Raw genomic sequence first — 23135 nt, forward strand, 5'->3', positions numbered from 1 at the left:
AGAGCAACTAATATGCCCAAAGTGAGCAAGAGGAGATCACTCTGGCTCCAAAAGCTGGTTAAGGTTTGCAGGGTGTTATGGGTGCTTTTTGTTTTTTGCTCAGGCTACTCCATCCAAACGAGTGTATTCATTGATTCTCAGTGGGGTGTCTGTACAAGGAAATTAATGCATACAAGTCTTTGGAGTATTGTTGTCTCTGGGAAGATGGGAGGTTCTTGCAGTAAATATTTTGTCAGCTTGATTTTCCAAAAGTGGGGCAAAAGTACTGGAAAACAGCAAATTCTGCAAAACAGTAGGAAATGGTTCACTTAAAGGACAGAAGTGTTAAGACTTTTGAGTTTCCCAAAATGCATTTTAATATGCGAGAGACTTTAAAAATGCTATTCTTTAAAAATCGAGCTTAGAAAATCTTCTGGATTTAACTTTGGTAAATTAATTTTTTTATTTATTCCAGTGGCAAGCAGTCATGTTCATGTCGATTTTTGTTTTAAAACAGCATTAGTGACAGCAGTAGCTCACAAGGTTTATCCCAGCCTTCCACACAGACGACACAGTACTTGCGAGCTGACACGCCGAACAATGCAACACCAGTAACCAGTAAGTGTTAATCTAATTACAGACTCTTGCAGCAGACCCTTTTGTGCACAGCTGGAATATTTGGTGGTAGGGGTTGCACCGATTTAGTATCAAGTAGAAGAGAATCTTCTGCCTCTGTCAGTTTGCCTCTTAAGTTCACGTGGTGTGTTTTTACCCACCCTTGCCGTAGTCATTGAGGCCTCCTTAAGTAGTGGGGCCCAGGAGTCATCACATGAGCATGATCCCGTGTTTTGTCCAACAGGATATTCTCCCCACACGTAGATCAGTCAGCCAGAAAGACTTCACCAGTATCTGTGAAGTTTCTGTTTTCTTAACACTGGAAAGAAGCTGCCTTATGCAGCTCTAGCAGAGGGTGGTATATAGCTAGAAGAGAGAACAGAAAGTGGAAGTATCCACCTAGCTCTAGGATGAGTTCATGCATGGAGACCAGAGCATCTGATGTCATCAACATGTATTACTGGTGGCTATGTTCTCATCTTGTTTCTGCAACCTGCAGTGGAAATGCATCGGAAGAAAGCTTTACAAAGGTGACATATTCATGATCTCTTTTAATTTACAGTTTTGCTTGAGAACATGAAATAGAGCAGTGAATTAAAAGGAAGGTTGGCAGTGGTTTGTATGGTCCTTGATAGACTGATTGGGTGACTGATACTAGCTGTGTTCTGTGTTAATTCAGTTACTGAAAGTATTTATTATCTGTAGGGTGTTTACTCTTCCAGTTGTTTTCTGTCTTCTCTAGTGGAGGGAGGTTCCATGTCGCGTCACTCCCAAGGAAGGGACTGTTCAGACTGTAGGGAAGCTGGATGGTGTAGGGCCACATTTGGTGCTTTGCAGTTCAGTCTCATTGGACTGACTGTGGGCCTTTCCCTTGTGCTGGCACTTACGCTACTAGGTTGCAAGAGAATGTGGGGAGCTGAGGCAGCCAAAACTTAACTTTTTCTCTAGAGTGATGGGTTTTTTGTTGACTTGGGTCTCTGAACTGGCTTGTAGCCTAGCTGTGAGAGCACTAAGATTGGTGTTCAGAGGGAATAGCCTAAGTGAATATGATCCCTGGAAACTTATAACTTACTCTCTGGCAAAAGGTGAGAGGACAAAGACCATACTGATGATGAAACCCTCTTCACCTTGACAAGAATGGTAGCCACTGTATCTAAATGGCACTTGTTTGCTGTGCTTAGTCCTTGTTCCAGAACGTGTCTTACTTGTTTTGGGACACCCTCGGTAGCATATGAAACAGTAAGAACAAGTATAAGAAAAAAAAAGATTCATAGAATCCCAGACTGATTTGGGTTGGAAAGGACCTTAAAGCTCATCCAGTTCCAACCCCCTGCCATGGGAAGGGACACCTTCCACTAGACCAGGTTGCTCCAAGCCCCATCCAACCTGGCTTTGAGCACTGCCAGGGATGGGGCAGCCACAGCTTCTCTGGGCACCCTGTGCTGACCTCCCTCACAGGGAAAAACTTCCTAATATCTAATGTAAATCTCCCCTCTTTTGGTTTAAAGCCATTTTCCCTTGTCCAGTTAGCACCTTGCTCTTATAAAATTTTTTTTCCAGTTTTCTTGTAGTCTTTTTAGGCACTGGAAGCTGCTCTAAGGTCTCCCCAGGGCCTTGCCCATGCTGAGCAAGCCCCAGGTTGGATTGAACAAACCCAGACTGGATGCATGAGATCAATAGGAAGAACAGTTCTTCCAGAGTTATGTTAACTTGTTTTTCAGTAACAAGTAAATAAAGTAATTTTCAAGATTTCTCTAATAATTCATAAATGTGTACAGAAATATGTGGGCCTTTCTGTCTGTATTATTGTATCTAGATGTCTAGAAGTGCCAGAAGAGGGCACTGATAGTTCTTGTTATATTCTGCTGGTGAAAGGTGTCTTCGTCGCTCCGAGTCTTCTCAAAGTCTCTTGACTGTGGTCTTTGCACTTCCCTGACAACAAGGAAACAGTGTCATATTAATTGGCTTCAGTATATAAGGAGTTTACTTGCTGTAAATAATGAGTTGATTGCATGACTGTACATAAAATTCCTGGGTGGTATCTTTTTCCCCGAAGATGATTACATTCACATGGCTTGGTTGTTGTTTTTTGTTGGTTTTTATTGCTATAAAACATTACTATTCTTTTAAAGACTAACAAACAATATTGTTAAATACGTGCTGCTTCCATGTCTATTTACCTGTAAGTGGTGCTGAGGTGAAGCAATGTGCTTGTGTTCCTATTGTAAGGGTATTTATATTGGTTTGTTTGGCTCTGCTGGCTCCTCAGGTTATCCTACATTACGGATAGAGAAGAATGATCTCAAAAGTGTCACTCTAATGGAAGCAAAAGCTAAAGTGAAGGACATAGCCATCTCCAGGGAGAGGATCACTCTAAAAGATGTGCTTCAAGAAGGTATTAATAGGACACTTGTAGGCTACAGCGTGTGTGTGTATGTGTATATATATGTCTATATATTCTTTAATAGCTGGATTTTTCAGAAATTAATCATGGATGCCATTGCTGTTCTTTGTAACTGTGGTGAAGGAGAAGAATTTTTGCTGGAAGACCTGCCTTTGTATTTGGGGGGGTTGGGTGGGGAAAGCAGTTTCCAGAATTCACTAGAATGGGAAGCGACAAATCATGCTCAGTAAATCGTTCAGCTTGTCTGTTGTAATAATCTGGTCCTTTATTTAAAGGAAAGGGTTAGATGGTTAAGGAATGAGGAAATCAGTTCTCAGTGGCAAAGTAACTCACTTTTGTAAGTTACTGCAGGAGAGATTCTCCAACAAAAAAAATGGAAAAGAAAAAAACGCCTGAAGCCCACAAAAACCTCAGTTGACATATCTCACTGTCTCAATTTGATAGCTTCCAATTGGAAATCTGGGCAGCAGATGCAACATTTACAGCTCTGATACGAAAAACACAGAGATTACCTGATTTAGTTTAATGTTTACTTTGAAAGTGGTCATGCACAACATTAATTGGTTCTTGTTGATACTGAATTTGGGAAATAGACTTAAATATTTAAATAATTGTCATAAATCTTTACTGCTGAACCTTTGAGTCTGTGTTCCCCGAGCCTCATGAGAAATCAAACTTCTGGAGCTGGAGATCTGAGATACTCATTCTTTGGAGGCAGAACTGCTAAATGTGTTGCATTGCTGCCTGGAAAACAATGGGAGGATGCTATGCTCCCTGTTTAATGTATGCCTCTAAATCTCTATGGAGGTAGCTTTGTGCTCCGCTCCAATGGTGGTTATGAAAAAAGCTTCCTTTGCATGCAGGATGTGCTTTGTTTTCCTTTGTACTGTCTGCTGCTTGTAGCTGTAATGTTCAGGAGTCATCCTATGACCAGAAGTGACGCCGTGCTGCAGCTACGCTTCAGATGTTTAGCACCAAGTGATAAAGCTGCTCTAGTCCACTAGATGTGGCTTAAATGGCTGTTGAATATGATACGGACCCAGTTAACACTGGGGTCTTGTTTCTTGGCTTCCAGCTCTTATTTTAGCCTATCAAACCCATCAAAAGTTAGAGAACTAAATGACAGGGCCTAATGAGCAGTTACCAATTTTAGTTCAGGACTGTAACAGAATTGAGTCTCTGTCATGTGAGAACAAAACAGCTTCAGAGACGAAGAAGTGAATAATAGAAATGTCTGCATAGCATGTTTGAGAATTCGTAAGTGCTGCCAGTGGAACGTAAACATATTTTGCAGATCTTGGTCAGAGATTCAATATAAACATCAAGGTAGCTTCCATAATATAACCTACCTTAACATGATAATAATTTAGAATATTATGGTTCTGCTGTGGTGTAAAGCACCAGGTCTTGAGAGTGCGCAAAGGAAGATGAGTCTGTATGGGCCTTTTATATTGCTGGGCTTGCACAGCGTCTGATTCTGAACCTGCCTCAAGCTCATATTGTATTAGATGTAAGACAAAAATGTAGATGTCTTAAGAAAAAACAACAAAAGCTTCTCATGAAGTAGGTGTGCTTTAGCAAATGGATGTTCACAGTACATGGACCTTTTACTGTTTTCTGGTGAAGAAGAGAAATGGCTTTGATGTCCAGTCTGGAATACAAACAGTATGACCTGGGAAAAGCCTGGGGGAGAGCAAGGCAGAAGTAGCATGTTCACAGTGCTGTCTAAATGTTACAGCACACCAGTGACATCAGATTCCTGCTAAGATACCAGTCTTTCAGGTTACTGTTTATTTGCTTAAAAGAAGCAAACAACTAAAACAACAAAACCCTGTTATGGTCTTATTGTGTTTAGATATTAGGTTGCATGAAAATTACTTTCTAGTCATACCTGCTCTTACATGCTTCCTCATCCTCTTTAATTTCAGCATTTATAAATAGATAGCTTCATACCAGAACACATTTCAATACAAGATGCTCTCTTCCCTTTGACTTATATCTGTATATTGGAAATACATACTTAAGGCACTTTCTTGATGTCTTCAAGAGCTGAGATAGGAAGGTTTTAGTTTACTGTTCAATAGTTTGTCCTATATATTTCTGATTAGACTGCATGAAGATGATGCACACATTGGTGCCATGGTGATAGAGTGACAGAAAAGTGTTGCCAACCTGAGTTGTGTAGAAACTCAATTCTCTGTGTGTTACCATGCTGTAGTTGTTCTTTTCCCAGCTGTTTAATGTAGCGCCTCTTCCTGCAATAGCATCATTAAAATTTTGTGAGTGCAAAAATGTTGGAGAGACTGAAAAAATAACCCAAATGAGCCCCAACACCTTCCAGCTGAGGTGAAACATTTGAATAGTGTGATACTGTTTGTTTCAAACTGTTCTGTGGGTGCAGGTTGGCTGAAACCAGTATTGCCCTGTGAAGATTTAAAGAAAAAAACCAAAATCAAACCGAAATTCATGTGTTTGAGAAATGCTGGAGAATTCCAGACTGGCTTGGTGAGAGAAGGTTGGAGCTGGTGTTTAGTGCAGTTGTCAAAGACTGAACTGCCAAAAATAACCCCATCATTGGTATTGATACTTAACTCGATTCTGCTGCTGTTGTTGGTCCACTTTCACAGTTGTCCCCTTAAGTTCTAGTTACCTAAAATTTTCAGCAATTACTGCATATAGTTCTGAATCCACCTCTTGCTGGAGAAGTGGCTGGGTTATATAGTGCTGGCTTAATATAGGGCACTTGGGACTTAGCTTCAACTGCAAGTGTTCCTAAGTTTTTGCTGTGGCTGATACGTTTTAAGGTAGAGTTTTCTGAATCTGAAATTCTGTTAATGTTGCCAGTGTATGTTAATCACATCGTACTTACTGTATGTTCTGTTCACAGGCACATTTGGGCGCATTTTTCATGGGATTCTAATAGAGGAAAAAGACCCCAGTAAAGAGAAACAAGTTTTTGTCAAAACTGTTAAAGGTATGTTTGCATTGAGGAGTGTTTTTTGTGTCCAGTTGTGTGGATTGTGGTGCATGCTGAGTGCATCAAATCTGTCTTTAAAACCAAACCCCTCCTCCCCAAAATATGCAAATTACTACTGCTTAAAAAGCAAAAGCAATTTGGATGCTGCCTTCAGCCAAAGAGAATAGAAATCTTATATGGAAGAAGAATGTGTGTTTTTCTTTTCCTCTAGCATGTCACTGTGCTTTCCATCCACAATCTTTTTCCCTGCAAATCGCTGAAAAAGGCACCTGCGGTGCATTTTTAAAACCTTTTATGAACATATGTGGTTGTACAGAAGATAGGGCATAGTTTCTGCTATCCTTAAATTTTGCTACTGAAGCATAAAAATTATTATTTAGAACGTCATTTATAAAAATATACCATCCTTGTTCAAGAAATATGTTGTTGGAGTGATTTAAGTCAGATAGCGTGCATGTATATTACATAGAGTCCACGTGCATCCTTTCCTTTACACACATTGTAAGAGTACTCTAATACTTCAAAATAGGTTTGCTGAATTCCTCATGCAGTAGTTGCTTCACCAGTTACTTTTGTCATTTCAGTTGAGTGCATTACTGCCTTTTGGTTTTCATTTTACAAGTTCTTTAACTCTTTAAAACAACCTCCAAACCCCCCCAAAACCCCCAAACCAAACAAATGATTAGGCTTCTGTAAGATTTTCAACTTTATTTTATTTTTTTTGCCTGGCTAATAATTTTTAAAGAGACTCATTTGGAAGAGGAAGGTGGGAATTGGTGAAGCTGCTGAATTTTGTTGGTGTTGAATCTTTCTTCTACCCATTCTGTGCCATTTTTAAGAAAAATACATTGTTTAAAAGAAGCAACCTTCTACAGCTGGCATGTTTCTCACACAGATGCTTGTGATAATAATAAAAGAGAAAAATATTTGTGTTCACTTTAAGGGGAGGACTTTCTTGAAGTCAACCTGATTTGGAATAAAAGTAGCTAAAAAAGAGGTTCTTAGTTCTTGAAACAATGTGAAGTGGCAGTTTTTGTGATGGATGCTGTTGCAGTGACAGGACAAGGAGGAATGGCTTTAAACTGACAGAAGATAGAGTTAGATTAGATGTTAGGAAGATGTTCTTCCCTGTGAGGGTGCTGAGGCGCTGGCACAGGGTGCCCGGAGAAGCTGTGGCTGCCCCATCCCTGGCGGTGCTCAAAGCCAGGTTGGATGGGGCTTGGAGCAACCTGGTCTAGTGGAAGGTGTCTGTGTCCTTGATGAGCTTTAAGACCCCTTCCAGCCCAAACCTTTCTGTGATTCTGTGAACACAAGCAGTGTGAAATCAGCTTCCTTTCCTGCCTAACAAATCCTTACCTCTGAATCAGTCTGGTATGGCTGAACTGTAAGGTGGGATGGGTATCAGCAGGGAAGTATTGCTTTATGGGCAGCAGGACGGTAACCTGTGAGTAAACCTGTCTCAGCATTCAGTCAGACAGCAGAACTTGGTCTGTCCTCTGGAGCAACCGTTTGTGTTTCTCCCGATGTGATTCGTGGAAGGCTGGATAGTGAGGATTTGCCAGTGTCACATTTTCTGTTCTTGTCTTTTGCATGTCCTCATGGGCATTCCTATATTCAGAGTGTCAGTTACTCTTGTAGTCACAAGATGCTTCCATTATTTCTTCAGTAGTCTCTCTAAGGTGGTATACTTTCAATCCATAGCACTTTTTCTCCCTCTCAAGTCCAGAGAGGATTTCTGAAGAGTAGATATGCTGCCCCTTTGGAAGATGCTGGAAAGATGCCTTTTAGGATGTTGGTGGTAGTTAGAACTGTGTCTACTGAAGTTGTCACAGCTTTAACAAAAGTAATGGTCCTCTTCTATAAAGGCAAGTATTTTCCTGTAGTGACTTCCAGCAAGAAGCAAAGGAGTGTGCCCTATTTAAAGAAATAAAAAAAGTATGGATCTTTTCAGTGTTTTGCGAACTTTTCCTGAATTCTACCCTCTTCTGTTGTCCCTTCCTGCCAAACATTTCTGACTGTTATTTTTCTGTGATACAGTTTCCAAAAAAGTTAGTCCCTAAGTCTTAGACTGAGCATGGTGCTTCTTTGTGTTTGATGAGGCAGTCTGTGGGGCATCATTCACCAGGGTCACCTTAATCTGGGATCCCCTTCACTGTGTTATTTGGTGGTTCTCTGTCCTTATTCAGAGTCAACAAATACTACAGCTCTTGTGAGCCCCAAACCTGTTGTGAGCTAGGGCAGTTTAACATCTGTACAGCACCACTCAAGTGTGATTACTTTTTATAGCATTGGATTAAATGACAAGACAAGATTTGTGAGAGCATCTTAATTTAGCTGCCTCCCATCACTACTTATCTTATTACTTTACCAAAATTGGACTTCCAATTCACTCTTAACACCATATTTCTCCCTTACAGTGACTTGTATCTTTGACACAGCACACATCCTAATTTCAATAGCCCTTCCTTTTGCAGTGAAAGATTTTCTGGCTGCGGTGAACTGGAGCGTGGTCTTCAGGGAGTAATGGTATTCACATAATTGTTGTCTGTAGGGAATTTGTCAGTTCTAAAAAGGATCTATATGGACAAAGTTTGTAATAGATTTTGCTGATACTTGTCTGTGAAACAATACTGTTTTGGGCAGCACAATGTTGCTAGGAAAATAATTATAAACATCCCCACTTTCCTTACAGCAGTTCATTTGCGATGCTAATATTAAGCAGCTTTGTCTTCATACCCTGGCTGTGATAGTTGTGTGTGCAGCTGGGTCATGTAATAACTTGGGAATCTGATCTGCTTATGGAAAAAAAAAAAGGGGGGGGGGGGGAATGCTCTCTTAACCAGACTTTTTCCTTGATCTCATTCATTCTGTGACCACACACAAGCTGCTGTTTCGGCACAAACACAGGAGTAGGGCAGGACCATAAAAGTGAGAAGATGGGTATGAGAACTATTAAACTGACTTAAGTATCTCTGCTGCCGAAGGCAAGGAGCCTGAGGGTCATGGAAAAGAAACAAGGAAAAAAGGCTTTGTATAGCCAAGTGCTCCAGAACTGTCTTGTATTACCAAGTGATGCGCTGTGGATTAAGTCCAATGCTACCCCAGATAACCCAAATTAATGGGGAAGGGGTTGGATCTTCTGGAAGATGTTAACTGAAATTCTTTCAGCAGGTGCTGAACAGCCTTAAGTTTGTCAGCCTTTCTCTATGCCAGAGGAGTTCCAGCCCTTGGATCATTTTCATGGCCTTCTTCTGGATGTGCTCCAACAGCTCAGTGTTTTACTTATGCTGGGGGCCTCAGAATTCGATTCAGAACTCCAGGTTAGGTCCCACAAGGGCAGAGTAGAGGTGGGGAATCATCTCCCTCAACCTTGGAACTTTGTCTAGGCATGACCTTTGTTGGTGCAGTTGTCTACTGTGTCACTGGATATAAGTGACACCTTCATCCCTGCAGAATAACTCCAGTGTACTGGTATACAAGTGGCTTTGTATTAGGTGTTACCATTTGAAGCTATATTGATCCCAGCAAATTGTGTAGAGTGGTAAAGATAATGGAGTAAATCCACTTTAACCACTGATCATGCCCAAGGAAGCTCAACAATTAGTGTAGATGAGACTGGAAGGTTTCCTTGTGCTATGGGCAGCCCATGTAATGTTGGCTTTTAGGAGAAGACTTCTGATGTACTAGGAAAGGTGTCAAAGAAGAGTATTATACCGTTGAAGTGATGGTTTCTGAATAATGCTCATTAGGAAAACCTGTGAAGAAAGGTCATGACATAGATACAGCAGCAGGTTCCTGTCATAATGGATCTCTTTTTTTCTGTTCCTCCTTCGTTTGTTAGTGTGTTACAGGATCCATAATCTTTCAAGATGGGTTATTTCCAATATTGTGGACAAAGAAGAATGCACTGTCAGTTTTCTCATTTCATATCCCAGGAAAGAAGAATGTTGTGGCTGACATGCTCATCAGACAATAGTTAGATCTGTATTTCCCACTCTTGAGTCCTTCTCAGTTTGCTTCTTTCCTATCTCCTTTTCCTCAAGAGTATCAAAAAACAAGGACAGTTGACTAGTTACGGCAGTAGCTGCAGCAGCCTTTCCCACTTTCTTTCCCATGTATTTTCTAGCACCGTGGTAAGGTGTTGAGCATTACTGTAAACCAGAAGAGTGCAAACTGAAATCAAGTAGCCTTGATTTGTCTGAACTTAGTACGTATTCTCCCTTTGGAAGTGATCTGCTCTTAAAGGAATCAGTAATACATAAAAACTGGGAAAGCCTGGATCTGCCACCCTTTGTCCTGGGAAGCTTTAAGTCAAAGAGACCACTTGGAGAGTGAGACAACTTCTTTTGAAATCTGTCACATCCTGTATTATAAAAATACAGTATGAAGGCAGAATTCATCCCTGAGTGCCAGAAATTCACTCCAGATCCCTTAGAAGAGTTTTTCTTTCACCTAACTGTGGTGCACTCCAGAGAAGAGTTGTAACACGCCCTCGGTAGTGACAAAGCTTCTACCTGCATGTTCATGAAACACATTAATTTATAATGGGTTTTTTTTAATGCTGTATCATCTAACACTTTAGAGTGTGTCTGGATGCCTGGGTCTTTCATTATGCGCAGCATTCTGTGCCAAGGAGGAGAGCTGAAAATCAAAAAATGGGTATCAGTTGGCAAAATTAGAGGTAGCTTTCTGGAAGGTTGAATAACTTTGGGAGTACAAAGATCACAAGCTGTAGGCAAAAGGTGTCACTTGTTCATACTCTCTTTGGAGCCTTCATGTTGGCCATCTCATTGTTCTTTCCTATTTGCAGTTTATAGTTTCACTGTGTATTAATTTGCTAGCTGTCATCGAGAAGTTTTAGCTTCTTTTACATTTAGACTTTTCTATGGATAATTTGCTTTTGTTTTTTCTTTAAATGGACATTCGTGAAGATGGAGGATGTATGTCTCATTACCAGTAAGAAAATCTGTTAACCTGTACTATATTTAGGTATTGGAATTTGTGGATCAACACAACCTGAATAAGTTCTTTGTTAGAAAGATTAAAGACTTTGCTGGCATTTGCTATCTTCATTGTGTTTCTTGCTCTACAGTAGAATTGTTTTATGAGGTTATAATGCTTCACTTTCTAATAGGAGGTTTCCAATTACCCTTAATTTTTGGAAGTGTCTTAGTTGGCATGTTTCTCCAAAGCTGGCATTGCATCTCTTGCCAGTGATTAACACATCTCTCCTGCCTTTATATGGCATGAAACAGACTTTCTTGTGAATCTTACAGTTCATCTTATGTCAGAAGAGGAAGAAAACACAGTTTTCACCATTGATTTAAAGAACACATTGTTAAATGGCGTTTTTCCTGTGAATGAGAAAGTTCTTTGTAGAACAAATGGAATTGTATTATTCCAGGAACATATGAAGTGAGTTTGAGTGGTGCAGAACCCTGACTCATTTAATACATTCTAGCCAAGGTACACTTTTGTTAAAAACAACTGCTTGTGCTCTTCCAGATAAACCAACTGCTTCCATTTCATTTTCTAGTCACTTAAAGCTTTTCTTATATACAAGAGTGCTTGAAAACAAACTATCCATGAAAAGCCCTGGAAACTAAGTCATAGTATGAGTGTGCCTAACTCTTTAAGACTTCATTGTTTTACCACCTTAACAATGATTTGTTCATGCCGTCATAGGTCACTGAAGGACTCTTTCAGGATTCTTGGCTACCTCCAGCATTATACTTTTAAAAAACTTGTATTGTTAATCTAGTTCAGAGGAGATGCTCAGAGCGCACCCATAGAGTCAATACAGATCATGATGCTGTAATGGAAGCTTTGGAGAAAGACCTTACCATGAATTCATATGGTACAGCTAAGGACTGCAGCTGCCTTTGGAGTCTTTGTAGTACTCTATAGAGTTTTCTATTATGACACAAAACTTGCACTTTGCAGTGCAAGTTGGTTGCTCAGTTGTAGATGTGAGGAAACCTATTAGATGTTAAGTGTTGTATGTTAGAACAAGTGGGACTTAACTGTCCATAGTGTGCAAATCTGTTACTGCTCAGTGATGTCCATTTTGGCCTGCTTACGACCTAGCTGAAGGCAAGTTAGTGATCTTTTATGACTTCTCCAGTACAGTTAGGAGGTGTAGGAATAGAGATCTTGAGAACATAGCCTATGCAAAGCAAGGGGAAAGCAATCCTTAAGTGATGTCAGTGTAATAAGCTTTGTGTTAACTAAGTTGAAGGGTCTCTTGTTCATAATAGACATAATCAACAGTATACCACAACCTCAAGCATACACAGTTGTACCCAAGGTACCATTCTTGAATTGCATTGCATTTTCTGTTCTGGGTGGTACATTCTTAAAATCACTGCCTTGTGAAAACATATTATTTTAAGTTCTTGCCTTAAATATACAGTATTTAAGTTAATTGTTAAAAGTATTTAACCTCCCAAAATCAGAGTATGGGATCCTGTTTCTATAGAAGAAAGTTTATGACCAAAAAAAAAAATTAAAATTGAGAAAAGAGCTGCTTCTAGTCTGAACTAAATTCTGAAGAGTCTTTGTAAAGGAAGATATGTGAATTTAAAGAATTAAGGAAAAGTAGCAAATTCCTGAATATAATCTTAAAAATGCACTGTATTTGTCATGTAATCCCAGTTCACTACAAAAAAATGCAGAGACCTAAAATAGTACAAAATACACCAAAAAAGATATTGAGTGGCCGCTCTGAGGTTGGTGTCCAAAGTACTGTACTTCTTAACTTAAGGATTTGCTATTCCATATGCTTCTGCAGGGGGGAAAAAAAATCATAATCTCTAGTACACTTTAATAGACATCCAGTTAAAATCACTACTTGTATTTCAGTGTTATCTGCTGCCCTTTAGCATTTGATAGACTTCGAAGCATTAAATCAGTTGTGTCTCTATTCCCCAGTTTCACTTAACATTGGCTTACACTTTCAGCTTCATTTGAAGTTAAATGGATTACTGAGCAATGAGCCTTTTATTTGTGGCTATTTTCTGCAGCTGCTTGGGCTCTGGTATTATTGTTATGAAGGGGAATAGTAAATCATTCTTCTCTCTACACTTCTCTGTGGTTTAAAATGGTGTGTGTATTTGTAATGTAGGAAAACCAGAACAGCATTCCCTGTTTCATCAGTGTCACGGTGAATCACTTCCAGAACTTATTAAAATTATTAAATTGGAAAACTGTGAACTGTGTTGCTTTGGAAAGTAAGCTTGTTTGGTTGTGGTGTGGAAACGAACATTTCAAGATAAATACCCTTGATACCAAGATGGGAGGAGAAATCTTGCTGTGTTGAAATTTGAACAAGAGGAGGCATCGTGTCCCATGATGTTACCTCCTTACATTGTCATTTATGTCTGTATGTCTTTACATACAAGAGATTTGGGTTCTGTAGGATGCATGGTTGTCTTGTAGAGCAGATGGATGTTGATATGTGAGAGTATACCTGTTACTTGAATGCCTCTGTAACCATCTGGACTTGCATATGCAGTAGAGCTGCCAAATAGCAGCAAGGTGTTTTTCCTTCACTTCTATGGCAGGCAGAAAGCCATCACATGTACTACTGGCTTCTGTGGTAACTTGTCACTGTCTGACTGTTAGGGCCTCTTGAAGTTTTCAAGCATAAATATTTGTGTTTGCTTTTTTTTCTACCTATGAAAAAGCAGATTGGATCATGACTTCTTGCATTCTTTAAGCAGTTCATCCTTCTGTTGAAGGAATGTTCTGAAAACGACTCTTAGCAGCATTATAAATGTCAGGTACAACAGAAGCAAACCTAGGATAGTCTGAATGTTGAATTTTGTCCAGAAGCCAGACTTACATAGAAGGATTAAAGCAGGATTCAGGCATGCATTCCCTTTGAACCGGGATTAAATTCTGCCTTGGGAGAAATTTTGCATAATTAATTGCTGTGCAGAAGGAGCAGTAATTAAAAAGGATGGATTGATACTAGGAACCTTTCTTAACTGAAGCTGAACATTTAGGGCAGTTCCAGTACTACATTCCCAACTCCTGTGGACACAGTCTGTGACCATTGTGCCTGCCTACATGCTTTTCACCCTTCAATGACCTGAGCTTGTGGACTTTGTCACTGTATATTTAGAAAAGCCCACAAGTCTGAAAGATAATAAGGGTAATAGAAGCTTTGTGAAAACAGGTGGCTATATAGAACACGGATGGTATAAGTGTTCTGATGTTGAGGAATTTTAGCTTTCAGTATGAGACAGAAGGAAGCTTGCACATGAACAAGACTTTACAAATGGTCCAAAAGTGAGAGAAGCTTCAGGTAAAATGTCTTTTTAAATATTGTGGTCAGAAAATGTGCTTATCAGAAGTCTTGGGCTTCCTGGCTATAGTGTTTGCAGAGCTGCTTCTAATGGGAGTGCTGAAAGAAATTGCTCTATGTTACTGCCCACATAACCCTTGGTTATATTGCTTTTAAAATTCTGCTTTGTCTTCTCCCTGAAGAAGGAGATTTCAGTGACCATGGTATGGTCTAAAGTCTTTAAGCTGTAAGGCTGTGTTTTGCTATTTTGAGATTCCAGGAGGTCTGACATAAAATGTTATTCTTGAAAGCCACCCAGTTCATCCGGTAACCCACTGCATAGCCAAGTAATTGCTGCTTTTCATCTCTGGTAGATAATTTGAGGTGTGGAGTGAGTCTTTTCTGATACACTACCACCTAGTGAATGCAGAGCCTGATGCTCTGCAGTTGTTATCAGTGCCCAGTCTTGGAGCAAGCAAATTGCTGTAATGTCAGTGTCATTGCAAAACTTCAGAGATACTTTTTTTCCACATGGGTGTTACAATGATTCATGTGACTGACTGATGCTGAACAAAGATTTTAAAATGCAGTTTTGCAGATGGGCTTGGAGAAGTTGGTAAAATTCGACTGGGTGCTCTTTCTCCCCATGAACCAGGAAGGGCCTCAGCATGTAGAACACTTGCCAGAATTGTGCGGAGAGATTAGCCTGTTAGAGTAGCGCCAAGAGCCCTATTGTGCCTGGCTCTATACATATAACAGAATATCGTGAGATAAACTTGCAGCTATATTAAAGCGTCTTGAAATGCTTTATCTTGCTCTGTGCCTTCAGGTGTGCTTTCTCAGCCAGGCACTTGGCACAGGAAGGGTAAAATCAAGTGCTTTAAAGCATCTTCCAAGTTCCAGAATGCATTTACATCTATATCTGATAGTCTTGTTTTTAGGCACCTTCCAAAAGTTGGACCTTTTTGGTCCAAATTGAACAGCTAGGATTCGTACTGGGTATTAAATCCTTCTCTTAACTCCTGTGACCTGAAGTGTCTGCTATTGAGTTGCTCAGGTGTTTGTATGTGATATCCTTGTGAAAGTAAAATAGATAATGCTCTTTCAGGGCTAAGAAGCACTGACCTGGCTACGCCTTATCATCAGCAGGCTTCAATTGCATGCATTGTTAAGCACTGACATATTCTTAATCACGAATAGTGTTTATATCTCAGAGGGAAGTTTAGCTTTTTTTTAAGGGTTTGAAGAAGTTGTGTAACAAGCCCTTGTTGCCTTGCCCTGGAGTGTTTGACTTAAACTCGGGGCCATTTCCTGATGCACAGATTTAATATATGGGACACTGTGGCCGCCTCAGTCATGGTTTTAAGTTGCTATTCTAATTTAAGAGGTTTCTGGCCCTGTGGGAGACTTTTCTCCTCCTCTTTAGCTGTGTGTGTGGCTGCATTCATATCAAATGACTTCATGGGTATAGAAAAAAGGAGCCACAAAAGCCTGTGGGCAGTCTTGTGTTTGATAGGATCAGTCACAGAATCACAGAATCACAGAATCCCAAGGGTTGGAAGGGACCTCAAAAGATCATCTAGTCCAACCCCCCTGCAAGAGCAGGGTAACCTACAGTACATCACACAGGAACTTGTCCAGGCGGGCCTTGAATATCTCCAGTGTAGGAGACTCCACAACCCCCCTGGGCAACCTGTTCCAGTGCTCTGTCACTCTTACAGTAAAGAAGTTCTTCCTGATGTTAACGTGGAACTTCCTATGTTCCAGTTTACACCCATTGCCCCTTGTCCTATCACTGGATATCACTGAAAAAAGCCTAGCTCCATCATCCTGACACCTACCCTTTACATATTTGTAAACATTGATGAGGTCACCCCTCAGTCTCCTCTTCTCCAAGCTAAAGAGACCCAGCTCCCTCAGCCTCTCCTCATAAGGGAGATGTTCCACTCCCTTAATCATCTTTGTGGCTCTGCGCTGGACTCCTTCAAGCAATTCCCTGTCCTTCTTGAACAGAGGGGCCCAGAACTGGACGCAATATTCCAGATGCGGCCTCACCAAGGCTGAGTAGAGGGGGAGGAGAACCTCTCTTGACCTACTAACCACTCCCTTTCTAATGCACCCTAAGATGCCATTTGCCTTCTTGGCCACAAGAGCACATTGCTGGCTCATGGTCATCCTCCTATCCACCAGGACCCCCAGGTCCCTTTCCCCTTCACTACTTTCCAGCAGGTCAACCCCCAACCTGTACTGGTCCCCAGGTTTTGGTTTGTGTGGCTACACAAACAATTCTGTGAACAAAATATCCATGTGTGTGTGCTTACATATAATGCTTAGAGATTTGATATGCATTTTTGGTACAGGATTGCACTTTGGCCCAGGCAAATCCCTAGGATTCACCTTAGTGTGTCCTTGTAAAACTGCCTTGTGAAACAAGCCGGAGTTGTCCATGGGTTTGCTCTGGGACTGCCTGTTTCCCGTATGAAAAGCCAGAAGTGCTTTGGATTTTCTGGATCGCTTTTAAGGGTTTTCAGTGCAAGATGGTCAGATGCACAAGGGCTTCTACAGCAAAATGTGTCATTGCCAAAATCACCTTCTTCCTAATCCATGAAGACCCATCTGTTGGATGCTCAAAGTGCTTACAATGTATTAAATGTGACAGATTTTACATGTTTTTCTTGTGTAACTAAAGAAAATGGTCTTAAAAAGTTTAATTGCAATGGGGACTGTTGCAGTACCATTATTTGGGTGGGATTTTACCCCCTTTTGGCTAGAATCACTCAAGAGTAGTGATTTATAGTCTATTTTGAATTGTATCTAGTACAAAACCACAGTAATCAAATTGCGTGGTTGTTCTAATTTGGCACTGGTCTAAGCTGGAGGAGTATTAAACTTGTACTGCTATTGTTTGTTCTAAGTGTGTTGAATTAGTTGGTGTTCTGTAAGTTTTTTCTATACAGAAAACAAGGAAATAATATTGATAAGAGAGCACAATACGGATGCTGGGACTGTTTCAGTAGATAAGATTTAGATTTCCGTATATACTTGAATGGGAGTCAGTTGTCCTTTTGGGTGCTCAACAACTGCAGCATAGTGTCTCCAAGCTGAAAGAAAATGAAATGTAATAGCATTCTGCTGAAAAACATCCTGTGTGCTGGAAAGGGAAAGGCATCAGTGAGTGTTGTCTCTTAGTGTTAGCATGAAGAGATGATAGGTGCATTGTCCGAACCAGATGAACTTGTTCTGTAGATTTTAAAGCCAGTTTTAAATAATCTCCAATTTAGAGCTTTGAATTATTGCATGGTGGCTCTTATAATTAAAAGCAAACCAGTTAAGCAAGCACAGAGTCAAAAAGTGTATAAGCAAGTTAATTGGCTAAAACTCACACCCAGTAAGCTCTTTCCTCCCTTTGTTGTATGCTGGGTTGAAGAGATATGTGGTGAGTTCCAGTAATTAATGCACTTCAACCTGAAGCTGTGTACTAGTAGCCTTCTGGCAGTTCCTCTAACTTCTTATAGTATGCTACTACACCTCTATTTGTAAATGCTTTTTGCTCTGTATCATAGTTGGATGATTCAGCCATTCATAGTCACAGACTGGTTTGGGTTGTAAGGGACCTTAAAGGTCATCCAGTTCCAACCCCTGCCTCCGACAGGAGCACCTTCCACTAGACCAGGTTGCTCCAAGCTCCGTCCAGGCTGGCCTTGAACACTGTCAGAGATGGAGCAGCCACAGCTTCTCTGGGCACCCTGTGCCAGTGTCTCACCCCTCTCACGGGGAAGATTTTTTTCCCAATACCTAACCTAAATCTCATGCCTCTATAACTTAATTTTAATATAGTATCTTGGGGTTTTTTTGTTTGTTTACAACCCTTTTGAAGTCTCTCTCCTACATGTCATAATTCATCACATAGAAAACACTTCAGTACTCTTGCTGCACAGTATGTAGGACCTGACCTTTCTCATGCCTCTGTGTGTTGGAGTGCAAACTAGAGGCTTCAAATGACCATTACTTACATGTCTCCAGCACTGCAAGAACCTGTTCATACTGTCCTCCCCATATGTAACTTGTTATCAAATACAAAGAAATGCACTGTTTTGATGTGTCCCATAATACATCACAGCTGTAATTGTTACTGATCTAATGGCACCTTTGTGTCTGGACTTCTCTAGAGTGCTGTGGTTTGGCTTTTGGTGGTCTTGGTGCTTCCAGCCTGTACAGGGTCCAGGCAGTGATACTCTTTAGGGCTTTCCAAGCACTTTCAGGGTTCAGTGCCTCTGGGCTGGGACTTATATCTGCATTTATAACCTCATCATCTTCTTCCTTAGTGCCTGTATGCTTTTGGGAAGCCATGTCTCCTTTTTAATCTCTCCTGAGCCAAGATGGTAAAGCAGCTTTTGCAGTAGCTTGCCGTGGGATACCATTTCTTTCGCTGACTTAGGGGAACTTTATCAATCCAGCTGATACTTTACAGCTTGCAGGTTCTTGAGTTGTGCGATTTCTGATGAACCCTTCTTAGGCAGGAGCTATGTTGTATCTGGAGCTGTCTCCATTTCCAGCAGATCTGGAAAGCTCAATGCTAATCTGTGTGCCAGTTGTGGTTACAGCCTATCCTAAATTAGCTTGCTGTTGCCATGAGGGGAGGCCGTGCTTTCCCTCTGGGCTTTGCGCTTACTTTATGCTCATCTGCACTGACCACATTCAGCACTCAACTCAGCCAAAAGTCATTTACTGTTTTTTTGCAGGGTTAAAGTGCAGTTAGGAAAGGGTGCCAGGGCTGGTGCTGGTAGGAGGGTAGGACTATGAGGAAGGGAAAAGAGCAGATGAGTTCTCTCTTCTTCCTCTCAGGTAAATACAATGTTGGTTTGACTCATCTGTAATATGTAAATTCATCCTAATGCAGCCAGGAAAACTGATTGGCCCTAGATGGGCTCTCTCCTGTGCTAGCTTGCTGCCTAGGCACACTGATGCTAGTTCTAGCACGAATGAGGGACAGAAAATGCAGCCAGGTGAGGAGGGTGGGATTGCCAGAGTCCTGATTTACATCCCGTTAAGATTCCCTGAGGGGAGAAAAAGACAACCAAAACAAACCACAAAAATTTTTTGTGGGGAAGGGGCTACAGACAATACTTCTGCTTGTGTCCAGTAGGTGTTCTGATTGCTGAGGGCTGCTGAGGTTACAACATGCTTGGGTTCTATTTGGCAGCAGTGGTTTTTATGTTTTTTGAAAGGTGGGGAGAGAACAGCAAACACTTCCAAGGTTAGCAAGAGTCAGGTGCTTCAGGTAGAGAGCAAGTAAATAAGTACATCTAGAAATAAATGGTCTCCATTGATGTGACAGTAAACTGCAGAAGCCTATGCTGGTAATTCAGCAGCACAGTGAAGCGGTGTCTTCTGAGTACATCTGTGGCTTAGGGAAGCGTGTGGCATGCTCCCCTTCTTCCAGCAGCACCAGCCCTGTGTGCAGGATGTGACCATGCTGCCTAGAGGAGGCAGTTCATGCCTGCCCAGAAGCTGTCAGGAAGTGGCAAAAATACAATCTGTCAGCACCTGGAGTGTTTGATTTCCTTTTTCGGCTCTACCCCATTTGTTTAAGCAGAAATATGCCCTAGAACTTGGCTTGCTCGTTTGGGTTTTTTTTTTTTAATTCCATTTTACAAAAGTAGGCAAACAAGTTCTGTTTGTGCTCAAATGACCTCAACTGACTTGTAAATCTGGACCAAATATCAGTATGTTGTTTTGTTCCTAAAGTTATATCTGTGGTTCCTTTATTTTTATTTCTTTTTATTAGATCAGGCGTCAGAGGTACAGGTGACCATGATGCTGACTGAAAGCTGTAAACTCAGAGGACTTCATCACAGGTAAGCTATTAGTGTTTATAAGCAAAACTGTATCTATGTGAGTTGAAAATACTTTTGCTTAAAGTTCCCTAGGGCAGAGGAAACTACTTTTTTTTTTTTTTCTTTTTTTTTCTTCCAGAATTTGGCAATGTTTTGTATGTTTCAAATTTTTAAGCCAAAAAGAGCTAAAACTGTAGTTGTGTCACTTTAAAATACTGAATTCTAGATACTCTTCTTACTGCAGAAAGTGCTTGTAAGCTTTTTTCTTAGCTGCATGGTCTGTAGCAGTGTATGGGGAAATGGGGAAGGTCTTTAGTGTTTCAAACCTCTCAGTAAAATATGGGTAGTTACTCCTTTTATATATCCTTAGTTTTTACAGGAAAAGATGTTGCAGGCACATGTTGGTTTCTGGTGGTTCTTGCACAAGCCTGATTGTTAAAGATGGTGGATCTTCATGATGATACCCTGCAGTACCTAAAGGGGCCAACGAGATCTGAAGAGGGACTTTTGACAACGGCCTGTGGTGACAGGACAAGGGGGAATGGCTTTAAACTGACAGAGGATAGAGTTAGATTAGATACTAGGAAGAAGCCGTTCACCGTGAGGGTGGTGAGGCGCTGGCCCAGGATGCCCAGAGAAGCTGTGGCTGCCCCATCCCTGGCAGTGTTCAAGGCCAGGTTGGATGGGGCTTGGAGCAACCTGGTCTAGCGGAAGGTGTCCCTGCCCGTGGCAGGGGGTTGGAACTGGATGAGCTTTCCAGTGGATGGCCGTTTCCAACCCAAACCAGTAAATGTGCAGGTTGATTGTCAGTTTAGCTTATTTACTGGTCTGGTTTGTATTGCTCATAATTTTCTGCATGACACAGAAAATTAGTGTGTTTAGGTACTGTCCCACCTGGACACAAGGAAATGCTTTTTTTGACTCTTGCATGTATGTTGTCCTAGTATGGCATTGTAGCATCACTCATGGGATGTATTCTGGAAGAATTCATGATGTGTTTTGGGGGGTGATGGCTTAAGTTTTTTAAATTGATGCCTCAAACAGCTTGAATTAGGGGCAGTTTTGCAGCTTGGATTAAAGGCTGAAATTGACCTTAAGGATCTTCATTACCGGCAAGGGTGCAGATAAGAAGAAATGCACACTCATTGTCAATTTTCCTTGACTGTTAATTGATCTTTTTTTTTATTGGTACTGTGAAGGAAATGAGAATAGTTCATGCACAATGATTAATTCTATACTGCATGTAGAAGTTCCTTTTCTAAGAGTTGTTCTAGTTAAGGCCTTACCTAAAATGAGGGTTATGTTAAGAGGGGCAACAGGTTCTTGGGGAAACATACATTAAATTGAAACAAAATGGAACACCCCCCTTTCATAGCTCAAAATCAGCTGCTGTCCTCCCTTTTAAAAGTTCAGCTCTTTAAAAAGTCCAAAAAGCTTTTCTTCTGTACACTGCCTATAGAGCTGGGACCTTTATCTTGATCAAAGGTAGATGGTATGTAGAGCGCAGGGGTGTGACACCTGACTATCAGACATCTTCAAGTAAGAACAGGAAATTTCTCAATTCCCTTTGAAAAATAATTTTTGGAGACTTACTAATATGTTTTCGGGAGAAGACACAACTTTTTTAAAAAACCTTTTGTGGAAAATTGGAACTATATATGTTTTGTTTCAGGTGTCTACGAATTGATCTGTTGAAACTATAGTAAGATATTTAGAGACAATGCAGCATGGGGGTTATCTGAGCCAGAAGGAGTGCTTTAAAGTGAGTTAGTGGTGGATGTGTCAGTGTTAGGCTTATGGTTGTACTGGATGATGTTAAAGGTCTTTTCCAACCTCAATGATTCTATGATTCTGAAACACCCATGATAAAACTCCTGAGATACTTCTGCATTTAGAGTGCAATTTAATGCTTAGTTAATTGAAAACTACATTTGTCTCTTCTGGCATTTTGAGGTGGATCAAACGTGGCATTTTTTACTTTGGTTTTTTTTTTAAACCACTGTAATGGAGCTATATGTTTTTGTATCTGTGGTTGCGTTTAGACTTCCAAGCTGAGGGTATATCACTTCTTAATATAAACTGTAACCTGTATTAACAGAAACTTATTTCAGCCCTTTTGGACCAAGTGAAGACTTTTTGGGAGTTCTTCCTAATGGGAAAATACTCATAATCTTACTAAATAAATTATCAAGGGCTTCAGTTATTTGGAGATCTTGTCCTCTGCAGTTCATAATGCAAGATTAAATGCTTTTCTTCAATGTTGAGTTGTTTTCACTTACTGTGTTTAGGGATCAAGAGATTTTTCTCGAATTTCAGTTTCATAAACTTGGAAATTTCTCTGTCTGCCTTCCAGGAATCTGCTGCCCATCACTCATGTCTGTATAGAAGAGGGAGAGAAACCAATGGTGCTGCTGCCATACATGAACTGGGGGAACCTTAAACTATTCTTGAGACAGTGCAAGCTGGTAGAGGCCAACAATCCTCAGGTACACTCTAAAATCTGTGACTTCTTGCCTGTTACACTTTGACTTGTTTTGTCATCTGTGTATGACAAAAAATAGTTGTAGTATTCTCCTTCTAGCTGGTGGCAATGAGAGAATTGACAAGTGGGTTCCCCAGCATGTGTTTGTCTTGATTTATCCAAGGAAAACATTCTTGGCTGTGTTTGTCATGGATGTTCAGAGAGCATGAAGCTGGGTTGAACTCTGGTTCAGGTAGTGCCTGGTGTATCAACCCATATTAAAAAAATAAATTAAAAGATGTATATGGTTGTGGGTTTAAGTTAGAATGCCCAGGGGGAAATTGTGTATGGGGAAATATGAGATTTACTAATTTTATTTTTGGTGTAATTAATAGATTATCCCCTTAATTACTGTAGTTCTTGATTTCATAGTAAGCATAAAGCACTTCTGTGCTGCTGTAGATTTGTTAATAAGTAAAATAATAGGATTTATTTAACTACATGGTAAAGGAAGCAATCTGCTGGTTTTACTGCTGTGTGTGCTCTTCAGCATTCGTAATTTTATTGTGTTTTAG

At 40.6% G+C, this 23135-nt stretch overlaps 1 protein-coding gene across 2 annotated transcripts in view; it reads left to right on the forward strand.

Moving 5' to 3' along the window:
• RYK (receptor like tyrosine kinase) overlaps positions 1 to 23135 on the forward strand; it is a 55003-nt gene that overhangs the window by 26499 nt on the left and 5369 nt on the right. The window contains exons 7-11 of one of the 2 annotated variants that reach the window (XM_065675189.1): positions 497 to 597; positions 2855 to 2989; positions 5886 to 5972; positions 20051 to 20120; positions 22453 to 22585. In XM_065675189.1, the coding sequence (XP_065531261.1) occupies positions 497 to 597; positions 2855 to 2989; positions 5886 to 5972; positions 20051 to 20120; positions 22453 to 22585 (526 nt within the window). The remainder of the gene's footprint in view (positions 1 to 496; positions 598 to 2854; positions 2990 to 5885; positions 5973 to 20050; positions 20121 to 22452; positions 22586 to 23135) is intronic. The other variant, XM_065675191.1, reaches the window with a different exon arrangement.

The sequence above is a fragment of the Lathamus discolor genome, chromosome 3 (assembly GCF_037157495.1).
Source record: "Lathamus discolor isolate bLatDis1 chromosome 3, bLatDis1.hap1, whole genome shotgun sequence".
Taxonomy (NCBI): domain Eukaryota; kingdom Metazoa; phylum Chordata; class Aves; order Psittaciformes; family Psittacidae; genus Lathamus; species Lathamus discolor.